Source organism: Columba livia, chromosome W (assembly GCF_036013475.1).
Source record: "Columba livia isolate bColLiv1 breed racing homer chromosome W, bColLiv1.pat.W.v2, whole genome shotgun sequence".
NCBI classification, from domain to species: domain Eukaryota; kingdom Metazoa; phylum Chordata; class Aves; order Columbiformes; family Columbidae; genus Columba; species Columba livia.
The window spans coordinates 3,431,907-3,456,690 of NC_088641.1; the positions used below are offsets into that span (position 1 = coordinate 3,431,907).

Genomic DNA, 24,784 nt, shown 5'->3' on the forward strand with positions numbered 1-24,784 from the left:
ATCTCTAATTCTGTCATTTTATTATTCTCCTAGGAATCCACACTAAAAAGTGTCTTGAGTGCCTTATGGAATTTGTCAGCACACTGTACTGAGAACAAAGGTGATATATGTGCTGTTGATGGTGCTCTTGCATTTCTAGTTGGTACACTGACATAGCAGAGCCAAACACATACTTTAGCCATCATAGAAAGTGGAGGAGGAATATTAAGAAATGTTTCTAGCTTAATTGCTACTAACGAGGACCACAGGTGAATATACTTTCTATTTTTATAGTTGTGGTACCAAAAGTATATTTAATAGTTTGTATGACCAAGGCTTAATATGAATGCATGTTTTAAGTATAATAATTAAGCATTCATTTTTTAATTGACATGATAAGGCAAGTATTTAATTTAGATAACAGGAATATGCAAAAGGATTAATATATCTGCTGCTTGTTAAATGATGAATTGTACTAAAAGCTTTTCCTGGAAAGAGAGAGGAAATTAAAAAGTTACTATCAGCCACCTAGAATGGTTTATATGGAGAGGATAGTGTGTGAGCAAACTGTTCATATTTGTATGGGATTTGATTAACATTCAGATGAAAACTTGAGGAAAAAATAAGATAAATTTGCACTGAAGAATTAATAATTATCCTTACTATGGGTTAAGCTTGCCTACAGCACAATAGATTTTAGTTTTGTCTCTTATCCTTTTGAAATGCCACTTACTGATTTTTGGTTTTGATCACTCAACACCAGGCAAATCTTGCGAGAGAACAGCTGCTTACAAACCTTGTTACAGCATTTGAAGTCACACAGTTTGACAATAGTCAGTAATGCATGTGGGACCCTGTGGAATCTTTCTGCACGAAATGCAAAAGATCAGGAGGTGCTGTGGGACATGGGAGCAGTGAGCATGCTCAAAAATCTCATTCACTCAAACCACAAAATGATAGCAATGTGCAGTGCTGCAGCTCTAAGAAACCTGACGACAAATAGGCCAGCAAAATATAAGGATGCCAACATTATTTCTCCAGGATCAAGCTTACCATCTCTTCATGTTAGAAAACAAAAGGCACTGGAAGCAGAATTAGATGCTTAGCATTTATCAGAGATTTTTGACAACATAGATTTAAGCCCAAAAGCATCTCACCATAATAAGCAGAGACATAAGCAAAATATATATAATGAATATGTTTTGGATTCCAGGCGACATGATGATGGGATTTGCAGATCAGAGTGTTTTAATACTGGTCATACGACTGTACTTTCACCATATTTAAATGCTACAGTATTTCCCGTCTCCTCTTCCTCTAACAGAGGAAACATAGAAAACTCTCAGTCTCAGAAAGACAGAAGTCTCGATAAGGATGGAGCAGTAGGTTTAAATAGCTATCATCCAGCTACAGAGAATACTGGGAACTTCTCTAAGAGAATAGGAATGCAGATTACTGCTGCAGCTCAGATTGCCAAAGTTATGGAAGAAGTAGCAAGCATGCATATTCCACAAGAAGACAGAAGTTCTTGTTCCACTCCTGAAATGCACTGTTTGACAGAAGATAGAAATGTCCCAAGAAGAACAGCTGCTGCCCATACTCACTCAAATACATGCTTTCCTAAATCTGATAATTCAAACAGGACATGTCCTATGCTTTACACAAAACTGGAATACAAGAGAGCTTCAAATGATAGTATAGGTAGTGTCAGCAGCAGTGATGGCTATGGTAAAAGAGGCCAAATGAAACCTTCCATTGAATCTTACTCAGAAGAGGATGAAAGTAAATTTCATAGTTATGATCAATACCCAGCTGACTTGGCACATAAGATACATAGTGCAAATCATAAGGATGACAATGATGAAGAGCTAGACACTCCTATTAATTATAGTCTTAAATATTCAGATGAACATTTAAATTCTGGAAAGCAAAGTCCCTTTCAGAATGAAAGATGGGCAAGGCCTAAGCATATAAGACATTATGAAATAAAACAAAATGAACAAAGGCAGTTAAGGAGCCAAAATGAAACTTATTCCATGTACACTGAAAGTGAAGATGAGAAGCGCATGAAATATCAGTCACCTTTTGGACAGCAAGAGTGTGTTTCTTCTTTTAGATCAAGAGGATCCAATGGCTCAGAGCAGAGCAGAGTAGGCTCAACTCTTGGAATGAATCAGAAAGTAAGCCAGTCCTTGTGCCAGGTTGATGATTATGACAATAAGCCAACCAACTATAGCGAACGCTATTCTGAGGAGGAACAACACAAAGACGAAGAAGATAGACCAACCAATTATAGCATAAAGTACAATGAAGAGGAACATCATGTTGATCAGCCTATTGATTATAGTCCAAAATATTCAACAGAAGTTCCTCCCTCTTCTCAGAAACCATCTTTTACTTTTTCAAACAGTTCATCAGTGCAAAGCACTAAAACTGGCCATATTTCCTCAAGCTGTGAGAACGTATCAACCCCTTCAGGTAGTTCAGAGAGACAGAATCAGCTTCACCCAAGTTCTGCACAGAGTAGAAGCAGTCATGCTCAAAAGACTGCCTCCTGTAAGACTCCCTCTATTAATCGGGAAACTATACAAACTTACTATGTGAAAGATACACCAATATGTTTTTCAAGGTGTAGCTCTTTGTCATCTTTGTCATCAGCTGAAGATGAAATAGGACATGTTCAGCCCACACATGTGACAGATGCTAATGACATATTACAGAAAGCAGAACTAAAGGAAAACAATGGGATTCTGTCTACAGAAGATGCAGTAAGTGAAGTTGCATCATCATCTCAGCACATCAGAACAAAATCTAGTAGACTTCAGACTCCTAGTTTATCTCCTTCTGACTCTTCTAGACATAAAGTTGTTGAATTTTCTTCAGGTGCCAAATCTCTTTCAAAGAGTGGTGCACACATTCCTAAAAGTCCACCAGAACATTATGTGCAGGAGACTCCACTCATGTTTAGCAGATGTACTTCTGTAAGTTCCCTGGATAGTTTTGAAAGCCATTCAATTGCTAGTTCAGTTCAAAGTGAGCCTTGCAGTGGAATGGTAAGTGGTATTATAAGTCTCACTAATTTTCCAGACAGCCCTGGACAAACAATGACTCCAAGCAGAAGTAAAATTCCATCCCCTGCTCAAGGAGCTCAAATAAAGAGTGAAGTAGCTAAAGGCAAAGTACCTAATGCAGAAAAGAAAGAGTCCCAACAGAGTGGATCAAGTAAAGGACCTTCTAGATCAGGATTTAGAGATTCCACTCCTTCTAGACCTCAACAGCAGCCATTAAGCAGGTTTCTAAAAACTCTAGACTGAAAGTCAAGTTTCTCAGGAAGAAATGGTATAAGTCCTCTCAACAAACTGTCCCAGTTGCCAAGGACATCATCACCTAGTACAGCTTCAACTAAATCTTCAAGTTCAGGAAGTTCAGGAAGAACTGTGTAACCGTAAAACCTTGAACAAAATTATTCTACCTGAACTAGATTTTATCTTAAAGTAAGTAGAATTTTTTTGCTATGCTGTAACTTGTTGTATATTCTGGTACTTGAGGTGAGGTGGCTGCTCTTCTATTAATGAGACATGGGTGATATTTCAACGGACACTAAAGTGAACACTTCAGAATAAATTATTGCTATATGTAAATTGTATGTGTTACTTCTGCATTACATAAAACCAGTGTATTTTATTTTGAGATGTCACCTTATAATGCATTGTATAATGTGCTTACACTTAAGGCTTGATCCAGCAGAATCTTACACCTCCAATATTCACTCTTCTTTATCACTGACAAATGGCTGTTGTAGGATGTTTATAATCACAGCAGGATCAGGCCCTAGGTCTGAAATAGTTTCACACATCTCAGGTGCATAACAAGGCTAAAAGCAGGGTATTTCCAGAAAGCAAGCAGTGTAATTGTTTTCACAGCTGCAAGCCTGAAAAAATATTGGATTTTTTTTAAATGTTTTGTTTTACAAAAATTACTTTTAATAGGGGAAAATAATGTAGAATGTGAAATAGTGACTATAAGATTAAACTTTAATTCTATTTGAAATCTTAATGCATTATTTATTTTTTAAAAATATTATCAAGGGAAAACATTGCAAAAATCCCATGACAATAAATTTGTCTGTCATAGTAGAAAAAGTATTATATGGAAACCTGGACATTTGCTGCCTCAGGTCTTTTTGATGTGAATATGGTTTGTTCTAAAACCTTTAAAATTATATCCTGAATTTAGATGAGATTTGGTTCAACATAGAAATGCTTAGGAGAGAATATAACATTTGCCATTTTGTGTGTGACTGAATGAACCATTAAATGGTATCATCTCAGTTTTGTTGTATCTTAACTTGACTATTCTAAAGTTAGCATTCTAAATAATTGGTAATCAGGATTCAAAATGCCCTGATTTCAGGAAGCACTGACATAGAGCAATTTAACTTTATGGTATCTTTAACACAGTTGCAGACTGTACTGATACTGTAAAATCAGCTAATTGAAGAAACTTCTAAAACCCATTTTGGAGGTTTTAAAAGCAAGCATCACCTTTACTGATGAGCTGGCACACCCACAGGGATCATTCCGCCTAGTGGGAGGCCCCGAACAATTCCCAGACACAGGTTAAATCCACAGATCATACATATTCAATACATTTCCAAGAAATTCTTTGCATATGTATTAAATTCCTTTGTTATTCAGCTAGTAACCTGCTTGCACTGGTGTCGCCACCTTTTCTTCTGAGAGCAAGGGCATTGTCTCCTACCCTTCTCCTGCTTATCTTAACAAATATCATTCTTGTGACTTAACGCCTAGTAAGTGTCTAAAGCCTAACATCTGTGAACCTTATTCTTATTAACTTAGTAAATGCCTAAAATCTATGACCCTTATTCATATAGACTTATTTTATTACTGATTTCTGATTTTAGGTATCATTATCACATCTGTAGCTTTTGTACTTCATCTGATATTAAAGTGAATCTGTTTTTTACCTGAATTTCAGCATATGTCATGCACTGTTTATGAACAGAAATGAGATACTGTCAGAAGACAGAAATCAATTTAGATTAGTTTAAAAGCCAATACTAAAATATCTTTTTGGAAGAGGTGATATCCTTTTAAAGATGAAACAGATAGAGAGAGATTATGTGATTTTTTTTTAAGTCAAGACTTTGCATTGGAGTAGAACAGAGAACACCACCCCTGTTTTTAAAATGCAAGAAAATTTTTCTTATAAATGATATTTTTTGTCTGCTGGGTTTTGAACTACTAATTTGAAGGTATACCACACAATCCAGGATTGTCATTTGACATCAGCTGTACACCTACATCCTGTTGATTTAAGAGTTTTAAGTTAAATTGAATCCATATAAAGCAATTCTTATTTCAGTTTTATAACCAAATAATTTTATGTGTATCAAATACCAGAATGTCTTTGAAAATTATAATGGCTTCTCTAGTTAGTCTTGGAGGTACTTCATGACCATTAAAATTGGGAAGTTTCTCTTAATATCCTCATAACTAGCCTATATTTGTAGCAAAGATAGGTAAGATAAACTATCCAACTATAAGGATAGTGAAACACTAAAATATGCTTCCCATGGGAGTTTTTACATTTTCATTATAGAAGTTTTAAGAAGAGGTTTAGCAAATATCTCTCAGGGATGGACTTCAGTATATTTCATATTGCCTGTATGCAGAGATGGGCTTAGGTGACCTTTTGAAACGCCTTCCAAACCTACATTTTTCTGATTCTATATCTAAAATGCTTAGTACCCATTAAGAGCCTTTTTGAATATTTAAGGTTATCCATGATGTTTGATTTATCTATCGGGATCTGGCGACGCCCATCTTGCCATTTAATTCCCAGAAACTGAATGTCTCGGGCAGGTCCCTTAACCTTACCTCTCTTTATGGCAAAACCAGCTTTCAAAAGAATTTGAATTACTCTCTCACCTTTCTTGAAGACTTCTACTGCTGTATCACCCCATATGATGATGTCATCAATGTATTGCAGCTGTTCTGGAGCTTTACCTTGTTCCAGTGCAGTCTGGATCAGTCCATGGCAGATAGTAGGGCTGTGTTTCCACCCCTGGGGCAGTCAAATCCAGGTGTACTGGATACCCCTCCAGGTAAAAGCAAACAGTGGCCTGCATTCTGCTGCCAAAGGAATAGAGAAAAATGCATTAGCAATGTCAATTGTGGCATAGCACTTGGCTGCCTTTGACTCCAGTTCATATTGGAGTTCTAACATGTCCGGCACGGCAGCACTTAATGGTGGTGTAACTTCATTTAGGCCACGATAATCTACAGTCAGTCTCCATTCTCCATTAGGCTTTGGAACAGGCCATATAAGACTATTGAAAGGTGAGCGAGTCTTACTGATCACTCCTTGACTCTCTAGCTGTTGGATCAGTTTATGAATGGGGATCAGGGAATCTTGGTTGGTACGGTATTGTCGTCTGTGCACCATCATGGTAGCAAATGGCACTTGTTGCTCTTCGACCTTAAGGAGTCCTACAACAGAAGGGTCATCAGAAAGACCAGGCAAATTAGACAGCTGTTTAATGTTCTCAGTCTCTACAGCTGCTATACCAAAGGCCCATCGATACCCTTTTGGGTCCTTAAAATACCCACTCCTTAGGTAGTCTATACCAAGGATGCATGGAGCATCTGGACCAGTCAAAACAAGGTCCCTCAGCCTTCAATACTGACAGATACTGACCCTTTATGATTCAATGGTATCATTGTACACTGTGCACCAGTGTCTACCAGGGCTTTATACTCATGTGGTTCTGACATACCAGGCTGTCCCGTCCCAACAGATGGGATGAGGGATGAGTTAACTCTAGACGCGACACGCGCCCTGACTCAACAGATGAGACCAGGCGTGAGTTAACTCTGGGTTAATTCTGCGCGATTATGTGAAGTGAATGACAGACAATCACCTCCGGGGTCCAATTCAATTGTGAGTTTTACTAAAAGTACTTGTTGGAATATTTGTTACAGCGAATGGTGACTTGGCAAAAGTATAACAATTTATCAACACATTAACAGCAAAAATCCTACTACGAGCGATATATTGGCAACCATCAGTAGCTATAATATGAAATTTAACCAGAAATCAACAGCAGAGCTTAAAGATGGTGTTATCCTTATATGTTCAAGAGGGAAAGAGAGAAAGAGAATGGTAGAGAGGGAAGGAAAACTAAGGAATAAGGGAGAGAGAGAGAGAGAGTGATATATATACGGAAGGAGAGACAAAGAAATGGGGTATAGAAAAAAGGAGGGAAGGAAAGAGCAGAGAGAAAGGAAGAAAGGAGTGAGGGATCCAGTCTCTTATGGCCCTGTAGTGTGGATGACAGGACTTGTATGATGATGTGTGGCCTCGGTGTTCCACAGCGAGGATGCTGGGGTCAGAAGTGCAGCGTCCTCCGATGTCTGGTTCAGAGTGAGGGTCCTCAGGGTGCTGGATTCCCTTGGTGAGGCCAAGCTGGTATTTCCTTCGGTGAGACTGGTAGGCCCCTCCAGTGAGGCCGAGCTGGTATTCCCCCACCTGTGCTGTTTTAGGTGAGCTTTTTATAGCTCACAGAGTAGAGGAAAGTCTGGGGGGGGAAAGTGGTGATTGCGAAAGAGGGACAAGTCTGGACAAGTCCTGGGCCACCTTGAGGGGTCTCCGCTTTGCCTCTTTGTATCATGCAGATAATCCAGGGGGAAGTGGTGATTGCAAAAGATCAACAAGTCTCCACAAGTCCCGGGCCATGTTAAAGGGTCTCAGCTTTTCCCCTTTGTTTGCCGAGCTGGGCATAACAGGAGATGGGGCTATGTGCCCTCCAGGACATCCTCCATCTCTGGTCAGTCAGCCAGCCTGATCTGTATCTAGTCGTTGATATGTAGATCGCAGTTCCCCCTGCTCTGAATGTGTCATCTCCTGGCTGAACTAGTCTCCCCACAATGCTTTCAGCCATGATCCTTATCAATACCCAACACAGCTTTTCTCTCGGGAGCTTTCTTTTTCAACTCACGTACTCGTTCCTGTAGGTCAGCAGTGGGCTTGCCATGCCAATTACTCATATCTTCTCCCTGGTCATGCAGAAAAAAACATAATTCACCTCGTGACATGTTGCATTTGTCTCGGGCTGATGCTGCAGTAGGGCATCTCTTCCCAATAGCTGTGGCTCGGGCTCGTGTATGTGACGAGTAGGATCTGTCCTCCCTCTTGGACAGTTTGTCTCACTGTTTCTCCACAGCTGCGACACAGGCTTGTAGGGGAGAAGAAAGAGTGTCTTCACACTGCTGCAACATGTCTACTACTTCACCCACAGTTGATCGACTGTCTTTTGAAAGGGTGAGTAATCCTAAAGTGCGGGCATAATACGGTGGTGTGCTCTGCACAAACTTCTGCATTATACCTCGGGTACATGGCACTTTATCAGGATCTATAACTGTCTGTGGGTCACTGTAAATTATCTCTCACACAGCCAGTTCTCTCAGATACCTAATACCTCTCTCCATAGTAGTCCATTTGGTTGGGTGGCATATGATATCATCTTTTAAAGGGTACCTGATTTTTACTGCTGACAAAATTCTTCTCCAGAGGCTTTGACTTAGTTTCTTCTTTGCAATTGCCTTATCAATGCCACCATCTCTGGCCAGGGATCCCAACTGACTGGCTTCACTGCCATCTAAGTCCAAACTATTAGCCCCATTGTCCCAGCATCGAATAAGCCAAGTGACAATTGGCTCGCCTTCACGACAGCTGAAGTCTTGTTTCACAGTCCTCAGCTCCTTCAGAGATAAGGAGCATTCTATTAGCTCATCCTTTGCTGGTGGCTTTGTTGTAGTAGCCTGGGATAGAGGTGGAAGGAGTTTAGAAAGGGCTGTGGGAGAAGCTGTAGAAGGGACCTCTTTTTCCTCCTCTGATTCTTCTTCATCATCACCTTGTTCTATTCCAGAAACAACCTCTCCCTGCTCTGTTGTAGAAGGACCCTCTGCTTCCTCTTCTTCATCTTCCTCCACAATGGATTCTAATTGTGCTTTCTTTTGCTTCCTCGTTGTTGGGGCAACCAATACTTCTCAAGTCTGAATGGCCACATTACATGTTGTGGGGGTCTGAGTAGATGCAGAAACTGACATTGCAGTTGTAGTGGCTGCTGTATCCAAGTCAAGAAATGGAGCTGCTGCAGAGTCTGTCCAGGGGGTAGCACTAGCTGTCACGGACGTTGTAGCTTTAAAAGCGGCAACTCCTGCTGCAGGAGTTAGAATTGCTGCAGTCCTCCTAAACAGTTTTATCAGCAGCAAAGACTGACACACATTCCAGATGTAATAAATTTTGACTTAGTCTTGTAAGTAACAAAAGTTTTATTTTTAATCAAGCAATAAGCAAAGACAGTGCTGGGTGCAGCCTAGACACTTCAGTCTCCCTTGCGGCACGCGCACACAGCTGATTCAGTTCTCTGGTTCTTATAGTCCATCTCTGGTCCACAGCTTCCGGGTGTAACTTTTCACTCATGTTGAAGGCTCTCACGGTGTGCCTTGCATCATGTGAGGTTGACTGCTGCGTAGCCAGTTTCGATCGCCTTACTTTGGTTACTTATGAGGTAAATACATCAAGCAGAACAAAGCAAGTAAGAACTCAAACAAACATCTCCTTGTTAGGTAAATACATCAAGCAGGACAAAGCAAGTAAGCATACAAACACTTCTCAGACCTCAAACAAACATCTCCAGGAGCTTTAATGAACAAACATTTCTCGGAACTACTTGTTACAATTCCCCCCCTTTTTTTTTTTTTACTTATTTTGTTCGTTAAAGCGTTGCAACTCTTGACCACTTAATACTAATAATTCGGTGTCGTTCTAATCATGCAATTTCTCATATTTTGCCTCAATCAACAACAAGTGAGCGGCTTCTAGTCTGCCTTTCACGATCGCTATTACTTTATTTAAGATACAAGGTCCGAATGTTAATACTAGGATTAAAAGAATCAGTGGTCCTGCTATAGTGGATAGGAGGGTTGTAAGCCAGGGTGATTGTCTGAACCAGTTCTCATACCAGGTCTGCCGAGATTCATATTCTTTTTTCCGTTTTTCTATATTTTCTCGTAGTTTATTCATTGTGTCTCTTACTAGTCCTGTGTGATCGGCATATACACAACACTCTTCCCTTAAAGCCGCACAAAGTCCTCCTTCCTTAAGAAATAGTAGGTCCAAACCTCATTGGTTCTGTAAGACTACTTCAGACAGAGATCTTACCGATTTTTCTAGCGCACTTATAGATTGCTCTATCCTTAACAGGTCCTCATCAACGGCCGCTCTTAGTGCTTGCTTAGGAGGTTGGCAACTGCTGGGCCCCCAGGTTATATTCAAAAACTTATCTCACACAACCGGTTTCCAGTCTGAAGCAATTGTCTCACAACCCCAATATGCACAATAATACTCATTAGGATAGTTGCAGTAACTCTTCCCTGGATTGGAAGAGGGAAAAACATAATAACCTTTTTGATCTAAGCATGGTTGTATAGGTGCTAACTGACAAAGGGTTACAGAAAAACTAGGGGATCCTACTGTAATATTCTCTTTAATCACTCGGCTCTCTTCTACCTGAATTAGGGTCCATTTGTATGGTCTATGTGCTGACTCCCCATTACTGGCCATTATTAATAATATTAATACAGCATACCAGGTGGGGTTGCATTTGCCTAGGTTCAGCTTGCTTTGATTTTGCAATTTGTTGTGCTGCCTAGCACTGTGGTAGTTCTCCCAACATTGTTGCACAATTCCATTTGGGTTTTTTTTGCCCCCACTTTGTGTTATTCCTCTGCCTCGCCCGTCGACTTGGTTGCTTCGAGCCACGAGGTAAACCATCTTCTCGGCAGCAAGAATATTCTTCAGGAGGCCCCGAATGTTTACGGCGACCACACCATCGCTTGTAGGTTTCCTAGTTGCAGCTTTTTACCAAGGGGGAATGGCACGCTATTTCCTTTACAGTGGTTCAGCAACACACTTGTAATTTCAGGGGAGTCGGCTCATTAGGGTGGGAACAAACTCGTTCCAGTATTTGTTCCCCCAACTAGGGCCTTTGACCTCAATTTCTCCTCGTAAGGCTTTAAGTTCTAATGCCAATTCAGTAATTTCTCATTCAATTGAATAACACTGATCACAAGTCCCTCGAAGGGGAATACCATCTAGGCAATGCAACCACCAGTTTTTCCCGGCACACTGTGCATCTAAAACATATAAAAGGATAACAATTACAACTTATATTAATACATCTAACTCTATGATTTTTACAAATGGGACAACTTTATCGTTTTTTTGTACTTGCACAGTATGATTCAACAAGCCCAAGTCCATTTATTGTTTCCGTAGTTTAACTTTCAGAGGGTCGTCCGTGGGCTCTGCAGTCCAGGCGTTAGTCTTGACTGAACCTTTAACTCGGCTGGCGTGTGTCCACCCCTTTTTGGCAGTTCGGATGGCTGTTTCTGTAGTGAGTAAAACAACAAAAGGTCCCTCCCATCGAGGGGTTAATGATGTTTCTTTCCATGTTTTTACGAGTACCTTATCTCCAGGTTCTAGGGTATGTATTTTTATGTCCAGAGGTGGACGCTGTACCACCAACCCTTTTTCCCAAAGGTATTTTCTTCACTTTAATAACTGTATTAGATAACTCCTTATTTGGAAATCCTTTATTTCTGGGTGGTCCTGTGGCATTTCTAAATCATAAGGCATACCATATAACATCTCAAAAGGTGAGATCCCGAGGTCTGTTCTCGGCTGCGTTCGTATGTTTAATAGTGCTAAGGGCAAGCACTTTACCCATGACATTTTGGTTTCTATCATTAGTTTTGTGAGTTGTTTCTTTATCTCTCCATTCATTCGTTCTAGTCTTCCTGAACTTTGTGGATGCCACGGAGTATGATACTGCCAATTGGTACCTAGTGCTTGGAAGGTCTCTGTAATAATCTTTGATGAAAAATGTGGGCCCCGGTCGGAATCGATAGCTTCAGTTATTCCATATCGGGGAATTATTTCTTCTAACAATATTTTTGCTACTGTACGAGCAGTGGCCCTAGTTGTTGGAAATGCCTCCACAAAGTGCGGGAGATGGTCTACAAGCACCAATAAATAGCGGTATCGCCCGACCTTTGGTAACTCTGTAAACTCAATCTGTATTCTTGAGAATGGCTGGTATGTGAGTTCCCTTCCGCCGGGAACTCGTTTCCTTATTTCTTGTTCATTTTTGCTCTTCAATTGTTTGCAAACAATCATGTGTTAATTGTTTGCTAGATTCCCCATATAAGAACTGTGCAGGGTTCTGCAAGGAAGTAATTTCTAGGGTTAATTTAGGGGATTCAATCAAAATACTTTCGTATTTTAACAACCTAGAATCTGTTATCCATTTATCAGATTTTTGTTGCAAAACCCCTCGTATATTATATAGTGTCAAAACATACAATCCTCCTCCAAATGTTATTTTCTGTGCTTCTTCTACTAGTAATGCAGCTGATACTATTGCTTGTAGGCATGTTGGCCAACCCCTGCTAACGGGGTCTAGAAATTTAGATAAATAAACTACCAGTTTTTGTATGTCCAGCCCATTCTTGTGCCAAGACCCCGTATGCAGTCCCTGCATCTATATTAGTGAATAAATAAAATGGTTTCCGTATCATCTGGCAAGCTCAACACAGGGGCACTTATCAGCTCTTTCTTTATGCCTGGACTGCGCTCATATCCCTGCAGAATTTGTTCTAAAGCTTGCCCGAACAAGTTAGGTGACTCCGTAAACCCCTGGGGAAGTACAGTCCAGCGTAATTGTTGTTTTCTATGAGTATCTGGGTCCTCCCACTCAAAGGCAAAATAATTTCATCCAATGGGCAAGCCCAAAAGGCGTCCTTTAAGTCTATTACACTATACCACTTATCATCTGGGCTTATATGACTCGGGAGGGTATACGGGTTAGTTACTACAGGAAATCGACTCACAGTACTTTTGTTTATCTGCCTCAGGTCATGTACCAGCCTCCATTTCCCATCCCTTTTTTTTTTTTTTTTTTTAAACAGGTAAAATGGGGGTGTTAAAAAGAGACATGCAAAATTCGAGCAAGCCTTTTTCTAACAATCTCTCTATTTCTGGTTTCAACCCCCTTCGACCTTCTTCAGATATTGGATATTGTCTTATCCGAACGGGTATTTCTGGGCTAGAGATTTTAACTTTAAAGGGCGTTATGTTCAGTTTCCCTACTGAATCCTCCGTATACCACACTTCAGGATTAATTTTATTCTCGTCTTCCACTTTGAGGGAACATAATCTTATCCGAAATTCTTTCCCTATTACTTCTAAATTGATACCCAATTCGATTATTAAATCTCACCCCAAGAGATTATATTCAGCTTCTGGAACTAAAAGCAAATTTCCCACTCCTATTTTGGAGTCGGTTTCGATAATTACCCCCTTTACAACGGGAACACAAAATGGCTCCCCTTTTGCCCCAATTACTTGCATGGTGTCGGAGGATATTTTGCATCCCCTGGGCAAGGCTTGTATGGTAGATCGCTCTGCCCCGGAATCAACAAGAAATTCAATTTCTTGCTGCTGGGGGCCCACTTTCAATTTTATCAAGGGCTCTGTTCCTTTTTGGGTCCCCAGCAAAAAGAGCCCCTGACATCCCTATTCCGCTTTAAACATTCTCTCATCTGCCATTTTCTTTCTACAGTTCCGCTTAAGGTGCCCTTTCTTTCCACAGTAAAAACATTCTATCAGCTCACCCCGTTCCATTGTAGTCTCGCTATTAAGGGGTCTTATCTTAGGACTAGGCCCCTTATACTGTGCCCTTTGATCTTTGGATTTCTGAGCTGTACCTTCTCTGACTGCTGCAACCATCATTCGTACAGTCCTCCGCTCTTTCTCATCCTCTCTCCTGACATACACTTTCTGAGCTTCCCTTAGTAGTTAATCTAATCCACGATTTTGCCAATCCTCAAGTTTTCCAGTTTCTTCCGAATATCTGTCCAGGATTTTGCTACAAATTGCGTTTTTAACAACTCTTCCCCTACAGGGGTGCTGGGATCTAATCCCGAGTATAACTGTAAATTCTTTCTAAGCCGTTCTTGCCATTCTGTGGGCGTTTCATCTTTTTTTCTGGTGTTCACTAAACACCTTTCCAATGTTCTGCCCCCTCGGCACAGATTCTCTAATACCCTGGACTAATATAGTCCGCAGATCTTGCATGTGACCCCTGTGTAACGGGTCCTGGTTATTCCAGTCGGGCCTTTGCAGCGGCCATTTAGTGTCGGCTGCAGGACCCTGTTGATGCTGTTCATCCCAGATTCGCATACCAGCTCTACGGATCATTCCCCTCTCTTCTGCAATGAACAATATTCCTATTATCGATTGTAACTTGTCCCAACTGTATACGTTGGGCCCTAAAAATTGGTCAACCCGCTCCGCTGCTCCCAGCGGGTTCGGTACTAGTGGTGGAGCATTTGGGCTAGGGGCCGGCACCGGGGGTAGTGGTGGCAGCACATAAGGTGGGGGAGTTACAGGAATCTCTTCCTCACGGCGCTTATTTCTTCGTTTATCGTGCTTCTCATCCCCCTTTTCTTTTAACGGATACAAGTTGATCCTAGTTTCTGGCCCTATCCATAAGCGCGCATAATCACTCTCCTCTTGACTAAATGGTTCTTTTGAGTTAACATAAACATTCAAGGCTTGGCAAATCCAATCCTCAAAGGACCCAAATACTGGCCAAAACAAAAGGTCCTTACGAATTTCCTTACAACCCCAAATTTCCATGCAATAGTGTTTCATTTTTATTTTACTCTTACCCCGTCTAGAGGGGTAATCATTCCAATATCTAATCATTAATCCTAATGGACTGTCCTGGGAGTTTCGCTTGCTCCCCACCCATGGGACCAGAAGGCCTGCTTTTCTTCTGTCCCATCTTCCAGGGTACACTCACACACACTCACACGCGCTCCCCTCGTTCGTGACTCGCTCCCTCGCGGGCTACGAGAACTGCACTACTGGAGGGTCCACACTCGCTTCGCCCGCAATTGGACGTCTCAGTTGTCGTACCCCAGGAATCCCAGCCCCAACCCGAGTGGAAATCCGGCCTATACTCACGCGTCCTGCGTCTTCACTCGGGTCTTCGTGCACAAAGTTTAAGGGGCTGCCGGCATTTACTTTGCTTATTGCAATTTAGAAGGTACGTCGGTGAAGGATGGCGGCAAAATCCTCCAAGGGCCGCTAGAAAAAGAAGCGGGGCGCCTCCCTCAAAAAGGATTGCCGCCGAATATCCTTCATCCGAGTCACGGCACCAAATTGTAATAAATTTTGACTTAGTCTTGTAAGTAACAAAAGTTTTATTTTTGATCAAGCAATAAGCAAAGACAGCGCTGGGTGCAGCCTAGAGACCTCAGTCTCCTTGCGGCACGCGCACACAGCTGATTCAGTTCTCTGGTTCTTATAGTCCATCTCTGGTCCACAGCTTCCGGGTGTAACTTTTCACTCATGTTGAAGGCTCTCACGGTGTGCCTTGCATCATGTGAGGTTGACTGCTGTGTAGCCAGTTTCGATCGCCTTACTTTGGTTACTTATGAGGTAAATACATCAAGCAGAACAAAGCAAGTAAGAACTCAAACAAACATCTCCTTGTTAGGTAAATACATCAAGCAGGACAAAGAAAGTAAGCATACAAACACTTCTCAGACCTCAAACAAACATCTCCAGGAGCTTTAATGAACAAACATTTCTCGGAACTACTTGTTACAAACCAACAAGCTTCGCTCAAGGTCCAGGGATATTCAAAATTCCCAAAAGCATCTGTAATTTGCTCTAATGACACAGGCAGAAAATAGTTAAATAGCTCTTCTAAAATCTCACTCCTGAAACTGAGAAAACAAAAGGCACAGGTGTCTTTAATTTCTTCTGCTTTTACTGGAGAATTCCAAAAATGCGTATTCCCAAAATATGATAACGAGTAGAAATACATCGTGGACTTAACTAAAATCACATAAATCAGTGATACACAACCCAGGACCAAAGCTATTATAACAAGTTTATGTCTACTTCCAAAAGTTATGTTCTGCACAAAAGCATAAACAAGAAGGATTAACCCCAAAAAAGGCATTATTAAATCCAAATAGATTTGCAACAACATCCTTTAAAATCAAAAACAAACTCAAACCACAATATGCTTTATGACCCGTAAAGCACACAGATCTATCGTTTCCCAAAGTTTCCTCCCACCAGAGGATTCACGCACAGGCCGTGCACATCAAAGCCTAGTGCTCTCTCACTTATGCTACTCGGTAAGCTGTTTACATTAATTGTCAGATACTGCTCAGAGCCCGTCTCAGTCAAACCCCGTCCCTGGTCCGGTGCAATAAAATCTGTCACGATTTCTCATGCAAATCTGAGTCAAGGCACCAATAGAACCTGTCACGGTTTCTCTTATCCCCGTACGGGCCACCAATTAAATTTTGTCAGGGTTTAAGGCAAGGCGGCAATAAACCATGGCAGATGCTCCCTGTTACCCCCTCACTTTCCGACACCCCCTTCCTTTAGATCAGAAAGATGATAGGAAAGATAAGGAGGAAGGAAGAGAGACTTAGACTTCAAGTTGGAAGGTTTTAAAGAGTTTTACTAATGCTACTAATAAATAGAGAATATATATAAAAAATATACAAAACCAATCTTGAGTGCTCGATGTGGAGTTGGCGTCACTCCAGCAGCGGCGGAGCTGGGTGTGCAGAGCTGGTGTGGCTCCAGCAGGTGCAAGGGTGAATTGTCATGTACTCCACACAATCCAATGTGAATTCAAGCAAAGCCAATTCATTACAGAAACAAGCCTCCTTATATATGCAATTATTTCCTTATCACGTGTCCATGCTCCAAGCATGCACTAATTGATTGGATATTGTCTATGTTCACGAGCCGTCCACACGCCCGAGTCTCACTGCTGATAGGTCTGTTGATTTACGTTGTGTTTTCAGCTTTCCAAGGTGGCCTTGAAATTCCTTTGTGCCTGACTAGTTCAATGACAAATCTCTGTCTAATAGAAACCCATCCACATATTAACTTCAAGAAAATCCTTCAAATCTCCCACAGTTTCCCCTTTTTGTTCTTGAACCAGTCAGGCCTTTTTTACAGTGTGCTGAATCATCTTTGAAATAAATTGCAACATACAACACATGATTAACAACATAATTACAATTACATATAATGCATTTAAGCCTTACTTAATAACATCAAACAACTACCCACCTATTCCCAAACTTTTAAACTGTTTGTCAAACCCTAATTCTGCTACGACAATCTTCTTAATGTGCTGGTTTAGTTTGTCTAAAACACTATGAATAGATTCAGAATGATCAGAAAAGTTAATATAACATGTTTTCTTGAATTCTTCACAACCATGACCTAGTGTTAAAAGTAAAAGATCTATAACTGTGCGATTTTGTAGAGTAGTATGCCTAATACTATCAACATCTACTATTAATTGAGTTAGTATCTCAGAAGTTAGATTAGCCTGTTTAAGAGACCAACAGCTTAACTTTGATATGTCTCCTAAAGCTTTAGCAGCTGCTAGACTAGGGAGAAAGAGCGCAGTAGACACTAGGGTAGGAAGGTCCCATAATTTTACCTCATTTTTGCATTGACTATCTAAGTGTAATATCGTCCTTTTGGCTCTCCTGCTGTTTGTTCAAATTGCCATTCTCCACAGAAGGTACACCACCTGCTTGCTAATAGGATTGTAGACCACCAGGTCTGTGAGCATCTATAACACTGAATTAGGATCCACGGTTTACATCTGAAACAGTCCTCACAACTTATCTCCCTCCTGTCAGTATGCATCCGTTAAATCTTTGTTGTCTTTATTCAGCCATGGCTTGACCCATTTCACGGGAATCCACTTTGATCTTTGGCCTGTAATGACAGAAGCATAACAGTTATTAATTGGAAAGGACCTTTCCATTCACCATTTCCATTGACCTTTCCTTCACAACTTAAGACTGCCTCTGATAAGAAAGAGAGAAGGGTGATTGTAATAGGAAATTCCCTTCTGAAAGGAACAGAGGGCCCAATATGCAGGGTTGACCCTCATCTTAGGGAAGTTTGTAGTCTACCTGGAGCCCGGATCAAGGATATTGCTAGAGAGCTCCCCAAACTGGTGCACCCGACAGACTACTACCCGCTGCTGGTCTTCCAGACAGATGGGGAGGAAGCTGCTTCCCGTAGTCTGAGGGGAATGAAGAACGATTTCAAGGTCTTGGGAAGGATGGTGAAAGACTCAGGGGCTCAAGTGATCTTCTCTTCACTCCTTCCATCTTCAAGTAACGATGTGGGATGCAATAGGAAAGTTCAGTGTCTAAATGATTGGCTCCAAGACTGGTGCTACAGGCAGGGCTTTGGATTTTTTGATAATGGTTGGTTTTATAAGTCACCAGTCTGGACAGTGTCAAGCGGGAAAGGTTTATCTCGCAGGGGCAAAAGGATGCTGGGGCAGGAATTAGCTGGGCTCATTTGGAGAGCTTTAAACTAGGCTCGAAGGGGGATGGGGTTGTAGCTGGGCTTGTCCCAGTGGGGCAGTGTTCTAAAACTGATGACGACCGGGTGGCCTCCTGTGCCCCTAGGGAGAAATTGGTGTGCTCTGCTCGCTCCCTGAAATGCCTGTACACCAATGCGCGCAGCATGGGGAATAAGCAGGAGGAGTTAGAATCCTATGTTCGGTCGGGAGATTATGATCTGGTGGCAATTACGGAAACATGGTGGGACAGTTCACATGACTGGAATGTGGTCATGGATGGCTATGCCCTTTTCAGGAAAGACATGCCAGCCAGGCGTGGTGGTGGAGTTGCTCTCTATGTGAGAGAGCAACTACAATGTACTAAATTCTGCCCAGGAGTGGATGATGAGCGAGTTGAGAGTGTATGGGTCAGGATCAAGGGGCAGGCTGGCAGGGGTGACACGGTTGTGGGCGTCTGTTACAGGCCACCAGATCAGGCTGAGGAAGTTGATGAGGCCTTCGATGGGCAGTTGAGAGTGGCCTCACAGTCACAGGCCCTGGTTGTTGTGGGGGATTTTAATTTCCCTGATGTTTGCTGCAAGGACCATTCAGCCAGCCAGCCACAGTCCAGGAGGTTCCTCCAGTGCATTGATGATAACTTCCTCATGCAGATGGTGGAGGAGCCGACTAGGAGAGGTGCACTGCTGGATCTCATCCTCACTAACAAGGAGGGTCTGGTCGAAGCAGTAAAGGTTGAGGGCTGCCTGGGTTGCAGTGACCACGAGATGGTGGAGTTCAGCATCTTGGGTGGCAGGAACAGAATAGCAAGTAGAATTGCAACCCTGGACTTTAGCAGGGCTAACTTTGGCCTTTTCAAGCAATTGCTGGGGGAAATCCCATGGGCAAGACTGCTTGAAGGAAAATGGGCCCAAGATAGCTGGATTGCATTCAGAGATTGCTTCTTCCACGCTCAGGATCAGAGCATCCCCACATGAAGGAAGTCAAGGAAGGGAGCCAGGAGGCCTGCGTGGTTGAATAGGGATCTGTTGGGTATGCTCAAGCAGAAAAGGAGAGTTTACAGGTCGTGGAAGCAGGGGCTGGCCACTTGGGAAGAATATAAGGCTGCTGTTAGAGGATGTAGGAAGGCAGCTAGGATAGCCAAGGCCTCCTTAGAATTACAGCTGGCGAGAGGGGTCAAGGACAGCAAAAAGAACTTTTACAAATACATAGCTGATAAAACTAATACCAGAGGCAATGTAGGCCCACTAATGAACGGGGTGGGTGCCCTGGTGGCAGAAGGTACAGAGAAGGCAGAATTACTGAATGCGTTCTTTGTCTCAGTCTACTCTGCCGGAGGCTGTCCTGGGGAGCCCTGTACCCCTGAGACCCCGGATGAAGCCAGGTCAATGGAGGAGTTTGCTTTAGTTGATGAGGACTGGGTTAGGGAGCAATTAAATAGTCTGGACATCCATAAATCCATGGGTCCAGATGGGATGCATCCGCGGGTGCTGAGGGAGCTGGCTGAAGTCATTGCTGAACCGCTCTCCATCATCTTTGCCAAGTCTTGGGAAATGGGGGAGGTGCCCGAGGATTGGAGGAAAGCAAATGTCACTCCAGTCTTCAAAAAGGGCAAGAAGGAGGACCCGGGTAATTATAGACCGGTCAGCCTCACCTCTGTCCCTGGGAAAGTAATGGAACAGCTAATCCTTGGTGCCATCTCAAGGCATATCAAGGATAAGAGGGTTATTAGGGGCAGTCAGCATGGCTTTACCAAGGGTAAGTCATGCTTGACCAACCTCATAGCCTTTTATGAGAATGTAACAAGGTGGATGGATGATGGCAGAGCGGTGGATGTGGTCTACCTTGACTTCAGTAAAGCCTTTGACACAGTCTCCCACAGCATCCTCACAGCTAAGTTGAGGAAGTGTGGTCTAGACAATAGACTAGTGAGGTGGGTTGCAAACTGGCTTAAGGAAAGAAGCCAGAGAGTGCGGAGTCTAGTTGGAGGCCAGTATCTAGTGGAGTGCCTCAGGGGTCAGTGCTGGGGCCAATATTATTCAATATATTCATTAACGATTTAGACGAGGGAATAGAGTGTACTATCAGCAAGTTTGCTGATGACACTAAGCTGGGAGGTGTGGCTGACACGCCAGAAGGCTGTGCTGCCATCCAGCGGGACCTGGACAGGCTGGAGAGTTGGGCGGGGAATAACCTGATGAAATTTAACAAGGGAAAGTGTAGAGTCCTGCATCTGGGCAGGAACAACCCCAGGTTCCAGTATAGGTTGGGAAATTACATATTAGAGAGCAGTGTAGGGGAAAGGGACCTGGGGGTCCTGGTGGACAACAGGATGACCATGAGCCAGCACTGTGCCCTTGTGGCCAGGAAGGCCAATGGCATCCTGGGGTGTATTAGAAGGGGAGTGGCTAGTAGATCGAGAGAGGTCCTCCTTCCCCTCTACTCCGCCCTGGTGAGACCACATCTGGAATATTGTGTCCAGTTCTGGGCCCCTCAGTTCAAGAAGGACAGGGAACTGCTGGAGAGGGTCCAGCGTAGGGCAACCAAGATGATTAAGGGAGTGGAGCACCTCCCTTATGAAGAAAGGCTGAGGGAGCTGGGGCTCTTTAGTTTGGAGAAGAGGAGACTAAGGGGGGACCTCATTAATGTTTATAAATATATAAAGGGTGAGTGCCATGAGGATGGAGCCAGGCTCTTCTCGGTGGCCAACAATGATAGGACAAGGGGTAATGGGATCAAGCTGGAACACAAGAGGTTCCGCTTAAATTTGAGAAAAAACTTCTTCTCAGTGAGGGTAACAGAGCATTGGAACAGGCTGCCCAGGGAGGTTGTGGATTCTCCTTCTCTGGAGACATTCAAAACCCGCCTGGACATGTTCCTGTGCGACCTCACCTAGGCGTTCCTGCTCCAGCAGGGGGATTGGACTAGATGATCTTTTGAGGTCCCTTCCAATCCCAAACATACTGTGATGATACTGTGATATTGTAACAGCATTGCGCACTTGGACCTCAAACTGATTTTCCCTAAGGTCTGTCAGATGTCCTTTTAAACTTGTTCCATGGTGAATCATAGGTCCAGATCAGGGACATCACAAGGACACTCCCCAACCAGATGCACCCGACGGACTACTACCCACTGCTGATCTTCCAGACAGATGGGGAGGAAGCTGCATCCCGCAGTCTGACGGGAATGAAAAAAGATTTCAAGGCCTTGGGATGGATGGTAAAAGAGTCTGGGGCTCAAGTGATTTTCTCTTCCCTCCTTCCAGTTTTGAGTGATGATGTGGGAGGGAACAGAAAAATCCAGTCCCTAAACAATTTGCTACAGGACTGGTGCTGCAGGCAGGGCTTTGGGTACTTTGATAACGGCTGGTTTTACAAGACACCAGTCCAAACAGTGATACATGGGAAAGGTTTATATTAAAAGGGCAGAAGGATGCTGGGACAGGAATTAGCAGGTCTCATTTGGAGAGCTTTAAACTAGACTCGAAGGGGGATGGGGTAGTAGCTGGGCTTGCATCAGTAGGGCATCACTCTAGAGTTCATGAAGGCTGGGAGGCCTCCCATACCCGTAGGGTGAAATCAAAGTGCTCAGCTCGCTCTCTGAAATGCTTGTACACCAATGTGTGCAGCATGGGGAATAAGCAGGAAGAGTTAGAAACCTGTGTTAGGGCAGGAGATTATGACCTAATGGCAATTACAGAAACATGGTAGCACAGCACACATGACTGGAATGTGGTCATGGATAGATATGTCCTTTTCAGGAAAGACAGGCCAGCTAGGTGTGGTGGTGGAGTTGCGCTTTATGTGAGAGAGCAACTACAATGTATTGAGTATTGTCCAGGCACGGATGAGGAGCGAGTTGAGAGTCTGGGTGAAAGTTAAGGGGCAGGCTGGCAAGGGTGATACTATTGTGGGTGTCTATTACAGGCCATCACATCAGGGTGAGGAAGTTGATGAAGCCTTCTACAGACAGCTGAGAGCAGCCTCACAATCACAGGCCCTGGTTGTGGTGGGGGATTTTAACTTCCCTGATGTTTGTTGGAAGGACTGCTCGGCCGGCCAGCCGCAGTCTAGGAGGTTCCTCCAGTGCCTTGATGATAACTTTCTGATGCAAAGGGTGGAGGAGCCAATTAGAAGAGGTGCATTGCTGGACCTCATCCTCACTAACAAGGAGGATCTGGTTGAAGTAGTAAAGGTTGAGGGCTGCCTTGGCTGCAGCGACCGTGAGATGGTGGAGTTCAGGATCTCATGTGGTAGGAGCAGGATAGCAAGCAGAATTGCAACCCTGGATTTCAGCAAGGCAAACTTTGGCCTTTTCAGGCAACTGCTGGGGGAAATCCCATGGGCAAGGCTGCTTGAAGGTAAAGGAGCCCAAGATAGTTGGTTAGTGTTCAGGGACTGTTTCTACCAGGCACAAGATCAGAGCATCCCGACACGTAGGAAGTCAAAGAAGGGAGCCAGGAGACCTGCGTGGTTAAACAGGAAGCTGCTGGGTATGCTCAAGTGGAAGAGAAGTGTTTATAGATCATGGAAGGAGGGGCTGGCCAATTGGGGAGAATATAAGGCTGTTGTCAGAGGGTGTAGGGAGGCAACTAGGAAAGCTAAGGCCTCCTTAGAATTACACCTGGCGAGAGGGATCAAGGGCAACAGGAAGAGCTTTTTCCAATACGTGGCAGATAAAACTAACACCAGAGGCAATGTAGGCCCACTGATGAAGGAGGTGTGTGCCCTGGTGACAGAAGACACGGAGAAGGCAGAGTTACTGAATACCTTCTTTGTCTCTGTCTACTCTGCCAGAAGCTGTCCTGAGGAGCCCCATACCACTGAGGCCCCAGAGGAAGGCAGGACAATGGAGCAGTTAGCCTCGGTTGATGAGGACTGGGTTAGGGAGCAGTTAGGCAATCTGGACATCTATAAATCCATGGGTCCAAATCGGATGCACCCGTGGGTGCAGCCCTGTGGAAAAGGACTTGTGGGGTGTCCTGGTTTTGTTAAAAACAAGACCAGTTCTCTTTTAGTGAATTTTCCTTTCAGCTTAGTTCTTCTAAGTAACTCTACTTCTCTGAATTTAGCTGCATGTTTTCTCAGACACTGCGCTCTGAAGCTGATAACAGTAGCAATGGTTTGCAGAAGAGCCCCAGGTTTAGATTTATTGCTATAGCAGCCAAGGATGCTGATAAAATTTTGCACGTCCTGTAAGTGAGAGGGGCATATTTGCAAGGAGGGGCAGACAAAACAGGTGACTAAAACTGACCGAGTATTCCATCCCATACACATCATACACCCTATAAAAGTGGGAGATCACGAGGGTCTCGCTCTCTCTGACCATGGCCAGCATCTGAAGAGGACCCTGCCTGTCGTGCCTGCGATCCAAGGCCTGGTTCCAGACCCTGCATCCCTGAATCCAGTTCTGGTTTACTGCGGAGTCCAGCCCAGGACTTCTGAGTGCCTGCCTTGCAGCCGCTGGAGCCACGCCAGCTCCACATCAGGCAACCCTGTGCTACCCCAGGAAATTCAAGATTGGTTTTGTATATTTTGCATTATTTTCTCTATTTATTAGTAGCATTAGTAAAGCATTTTAAACTTTTCCAGCTCACAAGTCTCTCTCCCTTTTCCTCCTATTACCTTTCCTTAGCGGGGAGGGCAGGGGGTTAACTGAGAGCATCTGCCAAAGTTTATTGTCACCCTGCAGTAAACGATGACATGGGGTACTGGTGGATGAAAAATTGGACATGAGCCAGCAATACGCACTTGCAGCCCAGAAGACAAATCATATCTTGGGCTGCATCAAAAGGAGCGTGGCCAGCAGATAGAGGGAGGTGATTGCCTCCCAAGATGAGAACCAGAGGGCCAACCACCTCAAGAGTACACACAGCTCCGGTAGATCTTTCTGCGTGGGGTATAAACAGGAAGAATTAGAGATCTATGCGCGTTCACAGGGCCGTGATCTCATTGCTGTTACGGAGATGTGGTGGGACAGCTCACATGACTGGAATGTTGTCATGGAGGGCTGTGTACTTTTCAGGAAAGACAGGCCAGCAAGGTGAGGTGGAGGAGTTGCACTTTGTGAGAGAGCAACTCAAATGTCTTGAACTCTACCTAGTGGGGGACGACAAGCGAGTTGAATCCTTATGGGTAAAAATTAAGGGACAAGCTAATAAGGGGGACACTGTTGTGGGTGTTTACTGCAGGCCACCTGATCAGGAGGAGGAAGTTGATGAGGCTTTCTACAGACAGCTGGAAGTAGCCTCACAACCACATGCCCTGGTTCTCATGGGAGATT

The 24,784-nt window shown here is 43.5% G+C and overlaps 1 protein-coding gene across 1 annotated transcript; it reads left to right on the forward strand.

Moving 5' to 3' along the window:
• Positions 1 to 371: 371 nt before the first annotated feature.
• On the forward strand, positions 372 to 3,849 carry LOC135577207 (adenomatous polyposis coli protein-like). The gene is given in 2 exon segments (XM_065045103.1): positions 372 to 379; positions 743 to 3,849. Coding segments are annotated over 2 exon segments (2,559 nt in total). The 3' UTR covers positions 3,294 to 3,849.
• The last annotated feature ends 20,935 nt before the right edge of the window (positions 3,850 to 24,784 follow it).